This window comes from Physella acuta, unplaced genomic scaffold, assembly GCF_028476545.2.
Source record: "Physella acuta isolate Inbredline_101_S28 unplaced genomic scaffold, ASM2847654v3 ptg001234l, whole genome shotgun sequence".
In the NCBI taxonomy this organism is placed as follows: domain Eukaryota; kingdom Metazoa; phylum Mollusca; class Gastropoda; family Physidae; genus Physella; species Physella acuta.
The window spans coordinates 24,547-42,531 of record NW_026732750.1 but is presented as its reverse complement, the minus strand read 5'-3'; the positions used below and the strand labels follow the sequence as shown (position 1 = coordinate 42,531).

The following is a 17,985-nucleotide window of genomic DNA, read 5'->3' as shown; positions in this document are numbered from 1 at the left end:
GGCCTACTTAAAATAATCTATTTATGGCGTCTTCAAATTAGACCCCCCCCCCCCCCCCCACTACGCATTGTCCTCACACATCCATTGTGTGTGTCGCCCTCCGCCCCCCCCCCCCCCACACACACACACACACTCTAAGTGGATGTCCACACAAAAATTAATAGTTCTCTCAAGACAACACAACTTGCAGTATCATAATTCAATAGCATGTGCACAACGCGATGCTTAATAATCTATACCAATGTTATATGGTTTCTTCTCATTGGAAATGTCTCTGTTAAAGTTGAGCTTTGTTTCTTTCTTTTTTTTTTCTTTTTTTTGCACGAAAAAAAAAATGTAATAATTTTTTTCGTGGCTCTTTTCTGGTGTGGGTGAGGGTTTAAGACACTCCCTCCCCGTTTGCGTTAATTAGGCGCGCAATGCTTTTTTTCGCCGCAATTCTATTCTGTGCTATCGCAGGGAGGTGGTGTCGTATAAGTCGTCACGGACAGCGCAACAGTAAGAGGTGGTTTGTGTTGTGCAGAAACGTGTAGCAAAAAAGTCAGCAAAGTTGAGTAAAAGTAATATAAAAAGCCGTTCCGTGAAAACGGAAAAAGTTACATCTCTGCTAAAGTTACGCGGATATGGTTATTTTTTATTGCACGGACTAGAAGCCATCCACAAATAACGTCACGTTAACTAACGGAATTTCACCCCCTACCTAGAATCCATATCATCATTAATAGCCAGAAAGACGAACCACAAAAAGTTCGGTCTACAGCCCCATCCAGCTCACCCTACCATACATTTGTCAAGGCTGCCTGCAACCACTGATTAACTTGATGAAAAATAGTGGTTGATATCGGGTGGTAGGCCATTCGCGATCACACTTTCAACAAATAACAATATTAAACACCAGCTGCATACCCGTGCTCCGCCACGGGGTATCTTTTTAAATGTACCAACTATGGAACAGAACAAAACTAAGCACAAACACAAAAGAAAACAAAAACACAACAGAAACACAACGCAAAAACATACACAACACAAACACAAAAGAAAACACAAACACACCGCAAACACAACACAAAAACAAAAGGAAACACAAACACAAAAAATTCATAAAAAACGTTTTAATAACAAGCTTTTATGTAATGATGCACTAAAAAGTAGAAAATAAATTATAGACTACTATTTAAATAACTATAAAGAAAAGCGTGGGTCACTTTAGTATCTATTGGATACCTTTACTAATGTTAAGGAAGACACCCACGCTTTTCTTTATAGTTATTTAAATAGTAGTCTATAATTTATTTTCTACTTTTTAGTGCATCATTACATAAAAGCTTGTTATTAAAACGTTTTTTATGAATTTTTTTTTCAGTACTTAACATGTTTTATTTACAATAGAGTTACATGACTAAAAACCATTGCGCGCCTACTGAACAACACGTTCAGTAGGCGCGCAATGGTTTTTGAACGCAGCCATTACGTGATGGCGCAGCTATTGAAGGTGATGACGCGTGTGGTGTGGTTGGCTAGACATGCCTACTAATTCGGTCCAAATTTTTATTAATTCATAAATAATTAATTAGGCATCCAATTAAGTCAAATTTAGTTTCAGATTGCATTGTCTTCATGTCTTGACCCACGTGTCAAATGTGAAACGTATCGGTCAAGTAGAAGTTTCCGAATTTTCACTCCAGCGTTTCGGTCTAGACAGACTGTCGACTGACGACTGACGAGGAAGTGAGTTAAATAAAAGCTTGTAAAAACAAAACAAACACAACAAACAAACACAAAAGAAAACACATCATAACACAAACACAAAAGGAAACACAAACCTAAAAACAACGCAAACATAAACACAACAAATAAACATAAAAGAAAATACAAACACAACGCAAACACAAACGCAACACAGAAACACAAAAGAAAACACAAACACAACGCAAAGCAAACACAAACCAAACCCATAGCGCTCACATGATATAGCCCATCGCGAAAAATCGAACCCTGCCCAGGCGCCGGCGGACGCGCCTGATTCAATTTAGTGAACGGCTATAAAAAAAAAAAAAACTTTCTAGCACATTCACGCGGTCACAATAAATTGACACACAGTAGACAACACTCCCTCCCCTCCCCCAATTCGGTACATTGTTTCTTCCAGACATTTTTCTCCGAGGGGGTCACTTGATATTTGGGGGGGGGGTGGTCTACATTTTCCGTGGGGGGGGGGGGACACTAGTAAAAGTATATGTTTACTATATAAATTCCATCTCGTTCGGGGGGCGGTAGACTTTCTCTGCCCCCCCCCCCCCTTGAAGAGATGCCTGGAAGAAACTCTGATTAGGTATTGACTGAGTAAACGTCATAACGTCAACACGCAGTGTAGACCCGTGCGATCCTCTCGCGTGGGTGAAAAATTGAAGTAAACTCAGTAAATGGGTGATTAAAATGCTAAAATGGCTGCGGGGTTTGTACGGAGGGTGCGCCATCTATGTTTGGGTCAAAATCGGGCTTTCAGAAAACAGTAAAAGTTTTAGCTCCCTAACAAGGGAAATCCACTGCACGATTCACCGGTATGCCCCTGCCAGCAAAACTCTTCCGACTACATTGCTAATAAAAGTCGTAAATTATATTAAATCTGGAGCCCTAAACACTTGTCTGTTTCAAGAACTGTGCCAATACATGAATAAATATCACGAGGTACTGCTTTTAACGACATGTGGTTGGAGAGAGTATCATACCTAGCCGGTATATATTCGAACATCATCATACAAATTTAACGAATATATTATCACTTTTCATGACAATCTCGTGGCATTTATATCAGAGCTGCAAAATTGGCGAAGAAAAATAAATCTTAGAAACATTTCCATGTTTGAAAAACTCTGCAATGTGGTAGATGAATCTGATTGTGAGATAAATAAAAATTGAAACAGGAGATTTCTGGGCATCTTAAATCTCTAGAAAACGAACCGCGGCGTTATTTTCCCTGAGCTGAAAGAAGAAGTAACTGCACTGTGCCGTAACCCATTCTCTGCGTCCATTGATGTTGCCAACTTTCCCGATGAATTACAGGATGAATTCTTAAATTTGCTGAATAAACTCGGCGTCATATGAAAAACTGCTCACAATTTCGGTGAGGTACGCACCATTTATAACCCAAACGTTAAATTGATTGCCTTTCGAGTTTTAGTTCCTTTTGTGTCTACATATTACATATCTTTGCGAGAATAGATTTTCAACACTTCTCCCATTAAAAACAAAACATAGAAATAAATTAGATGAGAATGACTAAGATGACTAAGATTAGCCGCTAGCGTTAACAAAAACTAAACAGCGAATGTTGAGGCTAGTTATTGTAGTTAATAACATGAAATTATACTCATCGTATTAATACAGTTATAAATATTTATTCATTTTGAAATTCTACCAGAAAACTTTACTTCAGTCCTTATAAATTTTGTTATTAATGTCGACTTTTTAATTCCAGAGGGGTCGCGGGTCACCTACTTTTGTTAAAGGGGGTCGCCACTCGAAACAGTCTGGGAACTACTGATCTAGTACGTACAAAACGATCTTTTACGTGTGAGGAAAAAATAGACTTATCGCCCACAGGATAAAAAATAGGATTTAGATTAGAATGGATGACTCAAAGCAGCAGGATATAGATCTAGATCTAGAATCTATATAGAATATTTATTATTTAAAGATTCTAGAACAAGAGTTCACCTGTGTCTATCTTCAAAGCTGGCTTACAAAGTAATCTACTCTAGATCTATAATCTCTACGATTTAGCACAACAAAAATACTTAAATAGCTAAAAAAATTCTAGGTAATCTATCGTTTTGGGTACGTAAAATCGCCCGCGATTTGTAATGTGAAAAAAAGGTGACTCCTTAAATTTTAATAATTATTTCACATTTTGAGGAGGATTTATGTATTTAAAAATTCAAAAATGTTTCCTTGATTCATTTATGTACCTGTTTTTAAACAATTGAATTAAAACTTTTCCGTAATAAATGAAGACTAGCGATGTTTCCAACAGATGCAACCATGCTCATTTACTATAGCAGCCATCTTGTCTAAGTTTTATTTTTATAAGCTTTTAGCGCCAGATTCAGGGGGAAGCCACTCTATTTTACAAATGGCTGCTGTTTATATAGCAAATCTTGCTCTCAAACACTGCTGTTTAAAGTTAATTTCTGGCCTATATCGATATATTTAGCCATTGATTTAGGTTTATTATTCATTTATCTATAATATTTGACACAAAAGTATGACAATATACTTCTATTAAAGCCTTGACAATGAGGTAACGTTTTCGTACATAAATAGCCGCGGGCGATTTTACGTACCCAAAACGATAGATTACCAAAAATTATAATTTTAATTTAGAACTAGAAAATCTAATTCTAATCTATTTAATCTATTTCATATATTCTATCATCAATTTCGTCAATTTGAGACTTGAGGTCATAAAAATAATAATCATAGAATCTAGGCCTATAGGTATAGATCTACTTACTCAGTAAGTTAGTATACTATAGTCTATTATAGACTAGGCCTATTTATTATTTATATTACCTAATAATATAGGCCTAATATCTGCAGTTGCAGAACAAACTCTGGCTTGGCACATTGAGTTGCATTGAGTTAAATATAAACTTAAAACAATCTCATTTATACTGGTCAGTGTTATGAAGTGAGGATCTGGACAGGGTCGATGCTTGGATGAATACGTACAAATACAACGATGATTTAATAGAAAATGAGACAGGACGGCGTGATACATTTCTCATCATTAATTTAATAATTACATATAATATACGTGACTACATCTTACTACATTACTAGATCTACGACAAACATGACAAAGACTTCTACACCCTCCTGCGACAAGAACAAGACTCAAACTGACTTCAACTATTTGCTTTAACAACCAAAAAACATACTCTTTTAATTCCACTACACACATACTCTCAAACCCTCAACATCCTTTATTAAAACACATTCCACTACACACATACTCTCTAAATCATTCAATACAACAAAGTCCATTCACAACAGTCAGGCCACTTCCTACGTACTCATAGTGTTGTGTTTCATGCCTGAACCAAATTAACAAGAGCAAGGCTGTAATGATGGGACAGAGTGGTCTAGCGGTAGAGAGCTGGACTGCTAACCCGTTCGAATAAGGGTGAAGTCAGTAGAACGTCCCTGAGTCCACCCAACTCTGATGGGTACCTAACGCATGTTAGGGAAAGTGAAGGCAGCTGGGCATAGTGCTGACCACACTATCTCTTCATATGTCGAGGTCACAGAAACGAGTGAACTCTACTTCACTTGCCTCATAGACCGTCAGGTTTGAAAGGGAAACTTTTAAAGCTGTAATGAAAACAAGGTCGAGAACCTTGTTAGAGTGAATGTCAAATTTTAATGAGTGATTCTTGTTAGTTGTTAGGTCTATCATCATACGATTGCTTGGCAATGTGGGTCTTGTGAAGCTCAGATTACAAACAGTGAACTATTGGAATATGAGCTAATGAATTGTATAAAAGATTAGCTAAGGGACTAAACATTCAGGCTCAAGAAAGGTTGAACTTGAGATATTAGAGTTAGCATTTGTGTAGTTACTGTTAGCTTCATAGCTCTAATTAAAATATACTGCAGGGAACATAGATGGTAGCTTGTGAGTTTGAACAATTATCCCAACAGACTAAATGAAATGCATTTTTCACTTAATCATTTACTTGCATTTTTCAAATATTTTACTTTTATTTCATCCAGTGACTGTAAATGGACCTTGGTGGAAAGTTGACAAAAGTTTGGAAGTATTTGTTGGACCTTTGCTTAAAACAGACATGAATAAAATAAGCACTACCTATACACCACCTTATACCCCTGGGCCTTGTGTTTCAAGTGGACACAGGCGTTGTATAGATGGAAGTTGTATTGCAAGTGTTGATTTATGCCGTGAGTAATTCGGATATTACACCCTAATGTTAATTTGTTATTTTTCCGTTATATCTAAATAATTATCATATTAAAATACCATAATAGTTTTTAAACACTTTAATACTATAATTATCAATCAATAAATCACATAATTACAATTGTTTAATCAGGTTTAGTATTACTTTGATAATTCAACTGACTTTTGTATCTTTATAATTTAGCTGAAGAGCAACAACTGAATCAAAATACAATTATAATCATGCTGGTTGTTGGAATGGCATGCATTTTGTTTTTAGTAGTGCTGTATTGCTACAAACAGAGAAAGGCATTGAGAAGACAAGAACATAATAGTTCTAGTAAGTTGACTCTTTTAGTTTTATTGTTGAGGTCAAGTTTAAATCTATTTAAAAAAACTTTAGACCAAGAAGAGGTTTATCTTTGAATGATTATGATTCACTACATTGTAGGTGGAATCCACCCATATTTAAATGCCTGCCCTAGGCATACTATATGGCCTGGTGTATTGGGTTGTCTGACTTTTATATTTAATGAGTTATGGGCGTTTAAAATTAGTACCCTTGTAAGTAAAGTGGAAAACACCCAGTGACAAAATTTAAAAAATTAAACATAAAACAACATGAACTCTAACCTTCAGCATTTGACTTTTAAAACAACCGGTAAACTTGGGACAATATTTTGATAGTTTTAGCCTTGCTTAGTTTAACTTTCTGTTCATTGAAAAGAATTATGCCCTAAACACTCATGATTCAATAAGCAAAAGCTGGAATACAAAGATTTCACTTAGTCACATGGAGAACTTTGGGTTGTTTTCTCCTAAAAGTAGCATGTGTCTTGACTCATTTCCCTCAAAGTACTCTGTATACAAAACTAAAACAGATAAGCATGGCAAAAAGATCTTTATAGTGATGCAGAAACATCTTACTTTGGCTTAAGAGCCCATTCAAAACAAAATGGTATTAAATGAAGTTATAAAGCATTTACCATTTAGGTGCTTTTGACATCCACAAGGGTTTTTATGCACAAAAAGTAAGCAGGTTGGGCCATTCTGCCATTTTATGGCCTATGTATTTTATTTTAGAGATTACCATGCAGATTATAACGCTAAAGATAAAAAAAAAATACAATTGCTAAATGCTAGTCAATCCCCCAAGCTAAAGATAAAAAAAATACAATTGCTAAATGCTAGTCAATCCCCCAAAAATGACAAACAGTAGTCATTTCCTCATATTAAATGAGATAAAACCATCTAATGTATGAGTCACTTGCATAATTAAAGAATTTGCTCCCCAGTCACAACTGCATAAAGCAGAAAAGATGTGAACATAAGGGGTAGTCTATCAATGATTATGTGACACTACTTTAGGCAATTTTTGCCTCCACCCTCACATAAGGCCTGGTCCAACCCCTAAAATGGTGACATCACAAAGTCCATACTCCCCACCCCTTGCAGTTTCTTTAGTATCTTTACTTTTAAGGCTGTTATGTTACATTTGTTCACCCCCCCTCATTAAGTGACATCATCAATAGACTACCATGTAGTAGTGGTATTGTTTTAATTCTATCTAAATAAAGTAAATAGACACATTCAGCCATGCACATCTGTTTTTTATTTATATAATTGTTATGTACTACTGGATTTATAAGTTGAATTTTTTTTCACCAGACCATGCTGCATTTGAATCTGTCATTGGTGAGGGTGATAATGCATCCATGAACTTGCCTCCTCCTTCATATGATGAAGTCATTAATAGTAATCTTTATCCAGTAACACCAGTTTTCCAGAGAAATGTAAGTTTTTTTCAATGTTAAAAGAATCATTCAAACTGTTTTATTTCAAAATTTTAAAACATTGGATGAAACAATATTTAAATGACTGTTGTTTTTTACTCCAGGAACTTAATTACTGGTACTTTAAAATATTTATCCAAGTTTCAATTTTATTGTATTAATATAATTAAGTAACCAAAGTCAACTTGCATCTGTTCTTTAAGTGATGTGTGTGGTTGTAAACTTACTGTACTTGTATATTGTTAGAAAATCAATACAGCTCCTTGCTACTTCATTACAATTCAAATAGTTCTTAATATGATTTTAAGAATGAAAAAAACCTAACATTTTAAATATTTATTTTCACATCAGGCCAGGATAACAAGTTTTGAGGAACCTCGAACACCACCACCAAACTATGATGCTGCTCTTGACATTCTCGCCCACAGTCAGGAGTCTGTTCTCCCCATTAAAACACAGCCAATTAGTCCTGTTGTTCGGAGATCTATTTCTACAGAGTTTAGTGGTGCTGCCCGATCTGCGAGATCATCAGAATCTGATTATAGGAGGATATATTCTAACCCTGATCAACGATAGACTGGGTTGTTGATCTGATTTTTAAAAAGTGAATTGTTATAACCATTTACAGATGTGTTGAACCGATTTCAATATGCTGGCATTTTACTTATTTGCGCAGAAGATAAGAAAGCTAGCATTTATTTCAAGTGACAATCACATTTTATTTACTAATGAGGGTTATGTAAATAATGAAACGCCCCTTACTATTAGCACTCAATGATCGTAAGTATCCAAGAAATGTGACATTGTGGTTACCTAAATCAAGTCTAAAATAAGTTATGAAAGTAAACTAACTTTCAATTATTTTAATCAGTTAATTTTAACCATTAATGTCCCGTAACGCCCGCTGCCGCCCGACACCGTTAATGTCCCGTAACGCCCGCTGCCGCCCGCTTACAATAAGCATAGAAAAATTAAATTTGTTTCATTAAAATTTGGCCTACAAATCCTAATTTTTAACTAAACAGGAAGTCGGATGGTTTCAGCATCCTATTCCGGTCTTGTAATTTCAATGGCGCTTTTGAAAGATAAAAAATAATAGTTTCTTTCTATCTCGAAATTTTCGACTCATCTGTCGTATTTTTAGTAGATTTAATATTAAAAATAAAAAAAATTATTGCCTCTAAACGTATCTAGGCATGTATTTTATGAATTATATATGTTAAACATAACCAAATTGATATTTAACTGTTAAATTCGATGCATAGTTGTTAAGACAAAAATAAATAAAGTTGACTACCGAAAATGACCTGTTTTGAATTTTCTCAGACATTTTTTATTTTTATACTGTACTTTTACCGAATATAATATATTCTATTTAATACTGTTGGAAAGCCAGGTTTATTCCCAACATTAAGCAGTACTTTTTATCTTAATTTTCAATTTCATTTAGACAAAAACAAATATTTTGTGAAACTATTCACTTGATCATACAGAGTTATGCTCCTTACATTGGGCCGTCATGGGTGGAGTTTTGGTAGAATGAATGGGACATTAATGGTTAAATGAATGATGGGTATAACAAAAATATCAATCAAATTTATTGAATCAGATTTGCTCAATTATAAAAATATTTATTTATGAAAGAGCTTTTAACTTTTTTTTAAGATAATAAATTGTCTAGTTTATTTGTACAAAACATATTGTAAGTTGTTTTCCCAGATTAAGTCCTAAAGATTGGTTTTTATTTTAGTTTTATTTTATTAACTTAAAGTGCTGTGAAAATTTGTTTCCAATACATGATCTGTTTTTTTTTATTTGACTTTAACATTGCATAATTATTACATGTGTCCAGTTATTTTTATTAAGTTTATTGTATCACCATAATTCTCATGTATATTGATGGCCTAGCATAGTACCTATACAGGGTTACAGAGACAGGCGAATTCTACTTCATCTGCCCCATGGATCATCAGTCCTAAAGGGTAACTTTTCAAGCTTTAAATTTACTTTTCTGTTCTGAGATAAAGAAAATCTTTACCTCATTAACTACCAGGATTGTCATACACTGCAAGTATCATGCATATTTATGAACATGGGGTTAGTGATAAATTGGAAGTTTTCATTTCTTTTACAGTTGCTATTTTGGCAACTCAAATGAAAGATATTTTCTTTTGCAAAATGCAGTTGTTCTTCTAATGTAACTTAAGTAGGCCTATGTATTGTTTAAATGTTGTTTTGTTTATTGAGAAGTTATTCTACCTTTTATTTAAAAGGATCTCACTAATTGGCTTCATGCATGTCATCATGTTTTTAACCACTTTGCATGAGTACAAATGCACATTTCCTGTGGGTGTCTGCTTTTTTTCTATCATGCATGTGTATTTGTTCTCAGGTGCTTGATGAGCACAACAAAGTTCCTTAAAAGAAATCTTTATGCATCTTCTGTGTTGCCTTTGTTCCAGTTAATTTATCTCAACCGATGTAATTTAACATGGAATTTTCTAAATTAAAAAAATATACATACAGGAGTCTATATGATATTTAAACTAAATGTGTATAATTTTAATGTATTTCTTTTGAATTGTTTTTTAAAAAAAAGGTTATTAAGACTTACATTTTTGTGCAAACAAAACAAAGATTGTTTTATTTAAAGCCAGTTAATGCATTTCCCCAAAAGTATTTATTGTAACAAGTTAATGGTTATGGAATATAAAAATGTATGACTTTTTCATATGTAATTTAGTGGTATTACATACATCTATGTGTATATACATTATAAATTATTTACAAACTGTACCAAAAATGTTTTTTATATTATTATTTTATAAACAAGAATTTACTGCCTGGACTTACAGTCGTGTATAATTGCAATCTAAAGCTAGCATGATAATGTTAGTGAAAAAAATGTATGAAAAATCTGTCATTGTTTATGCTGAAACTTCATGTGTGTATGAATTCTTTTTATATGATTATCTCTACATCTACATAATAATTACACAAGATCTACTTTTTTAATAAACAAAACAGGGTTATTTGTAACTGAAAATGATTTTTTTATTTTATTATGTGTGGTGTGCAGCTTGCAGAAATGTCTAACCTAATGGCGCTTGAGAATTTGATTACGATTTTAAAGGGTGATTTTTAGAAATAATAAAATAGCCAGTCTTTTTAATATCTCAGCATTGCAAACCAGATATTTGTTTCATAAGTTCTTGATCACTGATACGTTCCTGCAATTTAGATAACAGTAATGATAGAAAATTTAACCATGGTAATATTTAAGAAAAATACAAATCCTTTTTTATAATTTTTTAAAATCAAGAACTAAAATAGTGTTGGTTTTAAAGTGTTTATTAGTTTTATGTTATCAACAATATAGGACTTGCTAAAAAAAGGAAATAGCAGGACACAAATTTAATTTTTACTTATTTTACAAATCTTTACAAGGCTTTCAAGTATTGTTTATTTTTATGAGTAGGATGATTAGGTAAAACAATTAGTTTGACTGCAAATTAAATAAATGTTTAAAATGATGTTTCATACAAATACAAACCTCACAAATGTTAAAAGAGGAACAATCTTTATATAAGTAAAATCAGACAAATCTCAGTTAACAATCAAATGCATCACAACTTAACCACAAGAGATCATGTTACATAGTAACAGTTGTATTTGAAACAAGTTCTTATGTAAATGTTTCATCATGTCAGCCTTTGTCATTTGTCTTTTTTTTCAAATTTCTGTGCCAGTTCTTTTATGTAATCGATCAATCCTATTGGACCAGGCAACTTTGGAACCTAAAATTAAAGAAAGACTCTTGAGAAGTGACATACATTTAAAAGAAATTAGTATACTTTACCATGGGCATACAATGTCTAGGTTTAAATACTAGTCATGTATGATGACATTGAGCCTCATGAGTCTACTCAGCTTTAATAAATACATGATGTTAGATGAGAATGGTAGCAATAGAAAAGCCTGTCACATATGAGTTGATCTGCTTTATGTTAATTTGCATGTTAGGACCTCATAAAATAAAGGTAAAGTGAACAAGTCTGAAATTTTTCAACAAATGTGCAGTAAAAAGAAAGCGACTAACTAATAAAAGCGAAGCCATTCCTCACCTCATAATTTTGTGCAACATATAAACCTGAGTATGTGCCAACTATGAAAAATAGCTGAAAAATAAGAGTTAAAAAATTAGTAATCACAATAACAATGGGATATCAACATACAAGAAATAAGCAAACTTTTCTAAAAGTTAAATACATTCAGAGCTTATGTGGATAAATTTGAAACTAAATGAATAGAAATTAGAATTACTACCAATTATTTCTACTGAAATTGAACGCAAGTTTATGTGTAATTATAAAATACCCATTCTACAAAATACATGTTTATTTTACTGTTCTTCAAAATATACAAGTATAGTTGGTAGCTCTAATGCATCATTCATATTTCTGATATTTAATTAGAGTTCTAATAATTAAATTATTACAATTCTTACCACCCGAGACATGGTGTTGGTTCAAAATTTCTAGGGAGGAACAAAACCTTAGAACAAAGTTCAGCTATTTCGCAACACTGGTGAAAGAAAAACATGGATTAATTTAAAAGTAATTTTTTTGTGTCATAAACTTTTAACTTAACACTTCCACCATATATGCCTAATTGATAAAACTATTTTAACACCAAACACAAGTAAATCTTGCTTGAGTAATAACTACTAAATGAGCTTAATAGTTTATGAATGACTTTGACAATGTTTGATGTGAGAGACTGATGTGTGACACCCAAAAGGGGGGGGGGGTGACAACACACTTGTTCCATATTAAAAAGTAATGGTAGAAACTGAATTTTTAGCAGTTATTTAATGTTATTTAGAGTTATTTAGTTATTTACTGTTCATGCTAATAGAAATAAAAATGGATTAATATACTCAATGATAACCAAGCTCATTAAATATTTATAAAGGAATCAATGTTTTAAAAACTAAACTGTATTTTTGAATGAGGTGGGGGGGGGGGGGGGGGTTGTATGTTGAGCTGTGATGTCATATTAGTGATGGGGGGGGGGGTTACAAAACCATCCAAAATAACATGACATCATTTATGGACAGCCCCCTTAACAGTTAACTGAACTGAAGCTCTAAGTTAGTGTTAGTCTTGTTGTTATTTAGACTGACTTGTGTTTTTGTTAGTACATACTATATAGATCTAGTAGAGATGTTAGTTAGGAGTGGTTACTTAGTAATTTAGAAATTCATCAACATCATTGTTTCCTTTCCGTGCTGAGGAAACACCACCACAGAAAGCTCTTTCCACTTTTGCCGGTTTTTTCTGCTGTGAGCCTCCACATCTCCCTTGATCTTCTTTTTCCTTAAGGGGTCCAGTTCTGTGCCATTTCTGTGATATAATCTGGGCTCATCGTTAAAACATGGTCCCATCCAATGCAATCTTTTTTAAATTACCTTTGAAAGAGCTGCCATTTTAGTTTCTCTTAATAACTTATTAGAGGAAATGGTGGCTAGTGGATGCATTTTATTCTTCACATAGTTAAAGAAGAATGCAGTCATCGGATGATAGTGGTGGTTGCTTTCCAACATTAACTGCCATACAGAAGGATGCATAATTCGAGTCCAACCCCATTAACAAAAGAAATAGTCTGTTTAGTTTTTCTTGCTTGCCTTTTTGACAACTAGTGAGTAGAGCTATGTCCTCTGAAAAATCTAGAAGGTCCCCTAGACTAGTTGTTAGTGACCATCCAATGGCTCTTGCCTTTTGTCTGTAGTTTGCTTCACCAGCCAGTCAATTAGTTTTGTTTAGTGGTTTTTTGTAATACTAGTAGTCTAGTAAAGTTAAATCAAGTAGGCCTAAGCCTAAAGTAAAGTTACTAGGCCTATTACTTTACTATTATTAGCCATTAGTATGAGCATAGGTATTAAATTAGTATTTTAATTATATTATTATTAATTAAGTAGTAAGACTTATTTTTATTACTATATGACTTAATGAACTAGACTTACTTATAAACTTTAAAGTCTAGTAACTAACTAGTTACCTCAATCTTAATTTAGTTGTTAAACAATAATACTGTACTAGACTACTTAAACTTTTAATACATTGACACATTAATTACATTATTAAATTATTGTTGTAATTTGAAATAGAAATAGGCATACATGAATGATTCAGATTGTCGGTAAATCTATTGTTTTAGGTAGGCATACATAAAATCAGCCTCGGCTAGTAATGTGAAAGAAAGGTGACTCATACATTAAATAATAATATTTGTATGAAACATTTTGATTATAATAGTTAGGTAAAAAATAATTAATTAGGCCGATTCTAGCCGGAAAAAGATATGCATGCGCAATGGAGAGAAACTAACTACACCTAGCCTTCGCGGCGATGTTTTCATGGTACTGCGCATATGTGTGTTTACAACCGCAGAACCCTAGCCCTTACCACAACCCTAACCCTAACCCTAGCTCAGCTTTTAAGGTCACTGCGCAGGACTATCTTTGGACAACCAGCCAGGTGGAGGCGCTGGTGCGAAAAATCTTTTTCTGAGTAGTCACTTTGTAATAATTATATAATTTATAATATAATTTATTATAATTATATTATTATATATATTAGATAATTGAATAATATTAATTAATAAACCAAAAGCAACGGATACATATAGATCTATCAGTTCAGTATATTGAATTCTTTCTTATTCAGAAGACAGAATCAGATAAGTTTTCAGTTCTCACCTTGCCTCGGAGTCGGACTTATGGGTCCTAGGCTGTTGCTATGCAATGAGATGGCGGTTAGTTTTTAGACTTTAAAATGTTTCAAAGATGGGTTATTTAATAAAGATAATAAAAAATTAGCAGTACTGTTGCTGTAGACGTTCTAACTGAATCATAAAAAAAGTTTTGTTTAAAGTTTTTAGTTAAAAGGCAGAGCTGTGATTGAGGGAGGTCAGGTTTGTTGATAACCACTGAACTAAATGTGTTTTCAGCGCATAAGAACGCTAAGTTTTCCTAAAAAGTAAACAAAATAATCGTTGCTACAAAATGTGCTTAGACCTACCCCTTATTTTATTATCTTCCTTTAAAACCACCATTGAGTGACCATTGATTACTAATAATATGAATAACGCCAGAACTGTCTTGCCCAGAAATTTATTTTTATATTTTATATACCTTATCCTATGTATTATATAAGATCTACTGATCGAGTGAAAGGTCGTGAAGTAACTGACTTTTACTTGACTTTTTAGTAAGGCAAACTATTTACCACACTGATCTGGCTACAAATAAAGATTTTCACATTTTTCGTTGCCAATGATATTTTATTAATAATAATACTATTATTAGTCTAAGGCTATTTAGTTTAGTATTACAATTTTTAGTTGTTTTTTTTACAGTTGAGTACTAGATCTATACATTATTTATTATTTATTTATAATAGACTAGAATCTATATCAATACATTCAAAATTTATAATATTAGTCACCATGCCATAAACATAAGTAATAAGTACATAACTAGTACATAAGGCATAAGTCATAAAAATTAAATTTAAAATCTCTAGTGTAGGCTTAGAAAAATATAAAAATTTAAAATATTTTATTTAATTATTATTATTCATTTTATTACCTTACCGTGGCCTTACCAGAGTAATAAGCTATGTATTAACTATTAGATTACATTTACAGTTAACAGTACTAGACTCTAGTACTCATTAAGTAATTTAGTAGTTTTAGCCACACTTTTTGTCACCTAGGTGTAGGATCTACATTGATTTTAAAAGATGTTTAGTTTACTATTCCAAGTATTTTCTAATAATGAAAATAATGCAAAATTATTCTAATTATTGCTAAACCGAAAAGTCTCGAGTTCAAACCCTTGGGCTGATGAGGCTTGTTAGCTGGGGATAGCCACTCTTCTAGGAGAGAAAACTCCAAAATCAAACATCTGCTGCCTTGTAGATTGTTCTTGGTTGGACAAAGGCTATGGAAGCAAATCCAAAGGAAAAGCAGGCTGAAATTGGAGTCAATGGCCTTAATGGTGCATAACCAGTTGACACGTAACGCTTAATTGTGATGGAAGCATGGTCGAGTCGGCAAAGCTCATGGTTGATAAATTCAAAAAAAGTTATCTGGAAGATAAGGCTCGATCCCTTCCAACACTAAAAATTAAGAACGAAGAAGAAGAAGAAAAAGATTCTAACACAAGTTACGCAATATAAAAATAATAATAAAGGCTTTTAAATTTACTTAAAATTGGTTTAATTTAGCATTTATTTATAGCCATCCCCCCAAAATCAGCATTTGGGACAAATGTAGCTGAGCCATTACCATTTTTAATTTTATATATTATCTCCTAGTTTATACTAACTCCACAATAAAAATAATTAATTTCTAACCCCAAAATAGTTTATGCTGTGTACACACACTTTAAATAATACCAGCTATCACTAGGCCCCATTGGACCAGTCCTAAATGTATACAATTGTAGATCTACATAGGGTCTACAGTCTTGTAGTTTACAGTAGGTACATTAGTATACCTAGTGTGTAGCTGTTCAGAGTTAAGATTCTTTGATGTAAAAAGGGTGGTACTAACTAATCTGCCTTGATACTTTCCCCTGATGAGCCATGTGTACTATACATAACATGACATGGAGGTGAGAAATGCTTAGGGGAGAGCAGTGGAAGACACACCAGATTTGATATAGTCAACAGTTATTGTTGCCCATCCTGATTTGGCTTCCCATGAACACTGTGGCACCTACGTTTGTTTCAAGAGTGTGATAGGCTACTAATACAATGGGTTGCTATAGAAGCTCACTAACTCGAATCAGGCACATCCTCCGCATTACATTCATTTTAAAAGGTGCGATAAAATATGGATAAGGTGTGGTATCATAGTCATTCACTAAATTGAATCAGGTGCGTCTGCCGGCTTCCAAAAGCTTAAAATTTGTTTCCAGTGCTCCAGTTATTAGGGTGTCCCTGAGTCCATCCAGCTCTGGCCGGACCTGACTCAAGTTGGGGTGAAAGTAAAGACTTAAAGAATTAGTGCTGACCATATAATCCCATCCAAGGTCAAACAAACTCTACCTTATCAGTCATGTTGACTTTCAGGTCAAAATTGGAAATTTACTTTTTATGGTACCATTACATTTTCATTTAATTCAATGGTACTTAAAATATTTCTGTAACTATGAGTGATTTTTTTTTTACAGATAAATAATTGAAGCTCTTTACTGAATTAGACCATCAGTTAAAATGTCAAGAGTGGTAAGAGATAATTACTTAACTGTAATATAAACATAACTGCTCAGGAATTATTTAGAAAGCTTAAAGGCATTTGTCTTCCTTGAATTACTAGGTTTTACCATTTTAAGTTATGAGGTAAAATTACTAATAGAAACTTACATTTTAAAGTTGTTGAGATATCACCTGCATTAAAAAAATTTGAAACTTGTTTAGCTTTTATACATTTGTAGCCTTAACTCAAATTTATTTGTTTTAGCTGTCTTTGATAATTGGAGGATATGCTGGAGTATATGCTGCTCAAAATTATTATGTAAGTAATAATTGTGCTAGGTCTTGTTGGCTCATAATCTGCTTATAAACTTTTTTTCAATTTTTGTTCCTTTGATTTTAAGTGAATCCCTATTTTGTGCAAGATACCATTAAACAATATTTTTTTTTTGTTATGTAGGAATGTAGTCATAACCATAAATGCTGTAGTATGAAATTATAAAAGTATTGAGAAGTTTTTAAAATATAATTTCAGATTCCCAGATTGCCATCTCCATTGGGCTTATGGGAGTATGTTACAAATATGGCACAGAAGTTTGAAAAAAAAGATGATTGATAATAGTTTTAATTAGGACTTTCTTGAATTATACTTTGTTTACAGTGTTGTATATTAAAGTTTCATGATTACATCCATCTATACCATTTGTATTATACCCCAGCATATAAATATAATTGTAAGTATTAGAAATCAGCATTGTATTTTAACTGCATATTAATTACTAATAAATTTTATTGATAACATGCACAATTTTGGTTATTAATTGATTTTTTTAAACAAGTTTTGAGCCAAGAAAGAAAATGTTATTTTATTTTAATTCTCCATTATAGTATTTTTAGCTTAAGCATTTACCTTGAAAAAATGATTATTTGACAGTTTTGTTTTCTTGTTGTACTTGCTTAGCTAATTGAA

The 17,985-nt window shown here is 32.9% G+C and overlaps 1 protein-coding gene and 2 long non-coding RNA genes across 7 annotated transcripts; 2 read left to right on the top strand and 1 right to left on the bottom strand.

The window, feature by feature from the left end:
* The first annotated feature begins 3,611 nt into the window (after positions 1 to 3,611).
* On the top strand, positions 3,612 to 8,627 carry LOC131957348 (uncharacterized). The gene is made up of 5 exons (XM_059322081.1): positions 3,612 to 3,747; positions 5,776 to 5,961; positions 6,165 to 6,299; positions 7,628 to 7,752; positions 8,104 to 8,627. Coding segments are annotated over exons 1-5 (672 nt in total). The 5' UTR covers positions 3,612 to 3,746; the 3' UTR covers positions 8,329 to 8,627.
* Positions 8,628 to 11,087: 2,460 nt separating this feature from the next.
* On the bottom strand, positions 11,088 to 14,771 carry LOC131957346 (uncharacterized). Its single transcript, XR_009389092.1, has 4 exons — positions 14,513 to 14,771; positions 12,260 to 12,336; positions 11,877 to 11,930; positions 11,088 to 11,549 (listed from the first exon to the last, which is right to left on the bottom strand). It is a non-coding gene; the product is annotated as an uncharacterized LOC131957346 (long non-coding RNA).
* A 125-nt stretch (positions 14,772 to 14,896) lies between these two features.
* LOC131957347 (uncharacterized) lies at positions 14,897 to 17,814 on the top strand. Of its 5 annotated transcripts, none has more exons than XR_009389096.1 (4): positions 14,897 to 15,023; positions 16,994 to 17,048; positions 17,284 to 17,337; positions 17,551 to 17,814. It is a non-coding gene; the product is annotated as an uncharacterized LOC131957347 (long non-coding RNA). The 5 variants fall into 5 exon arrangements; XR_009389094.1 differs by lacking the exon at positions 14,897 to 15,023 and adding an exon at positions 15,059 to 15,170; XR_009389097.1 differs by lacking the exon at positions 14,897 to 15,023 and adding an exon at positions 15,416 to 15,814.
* Positions 17,815 to 17,985: the final 171 nt, after the last annotated feature.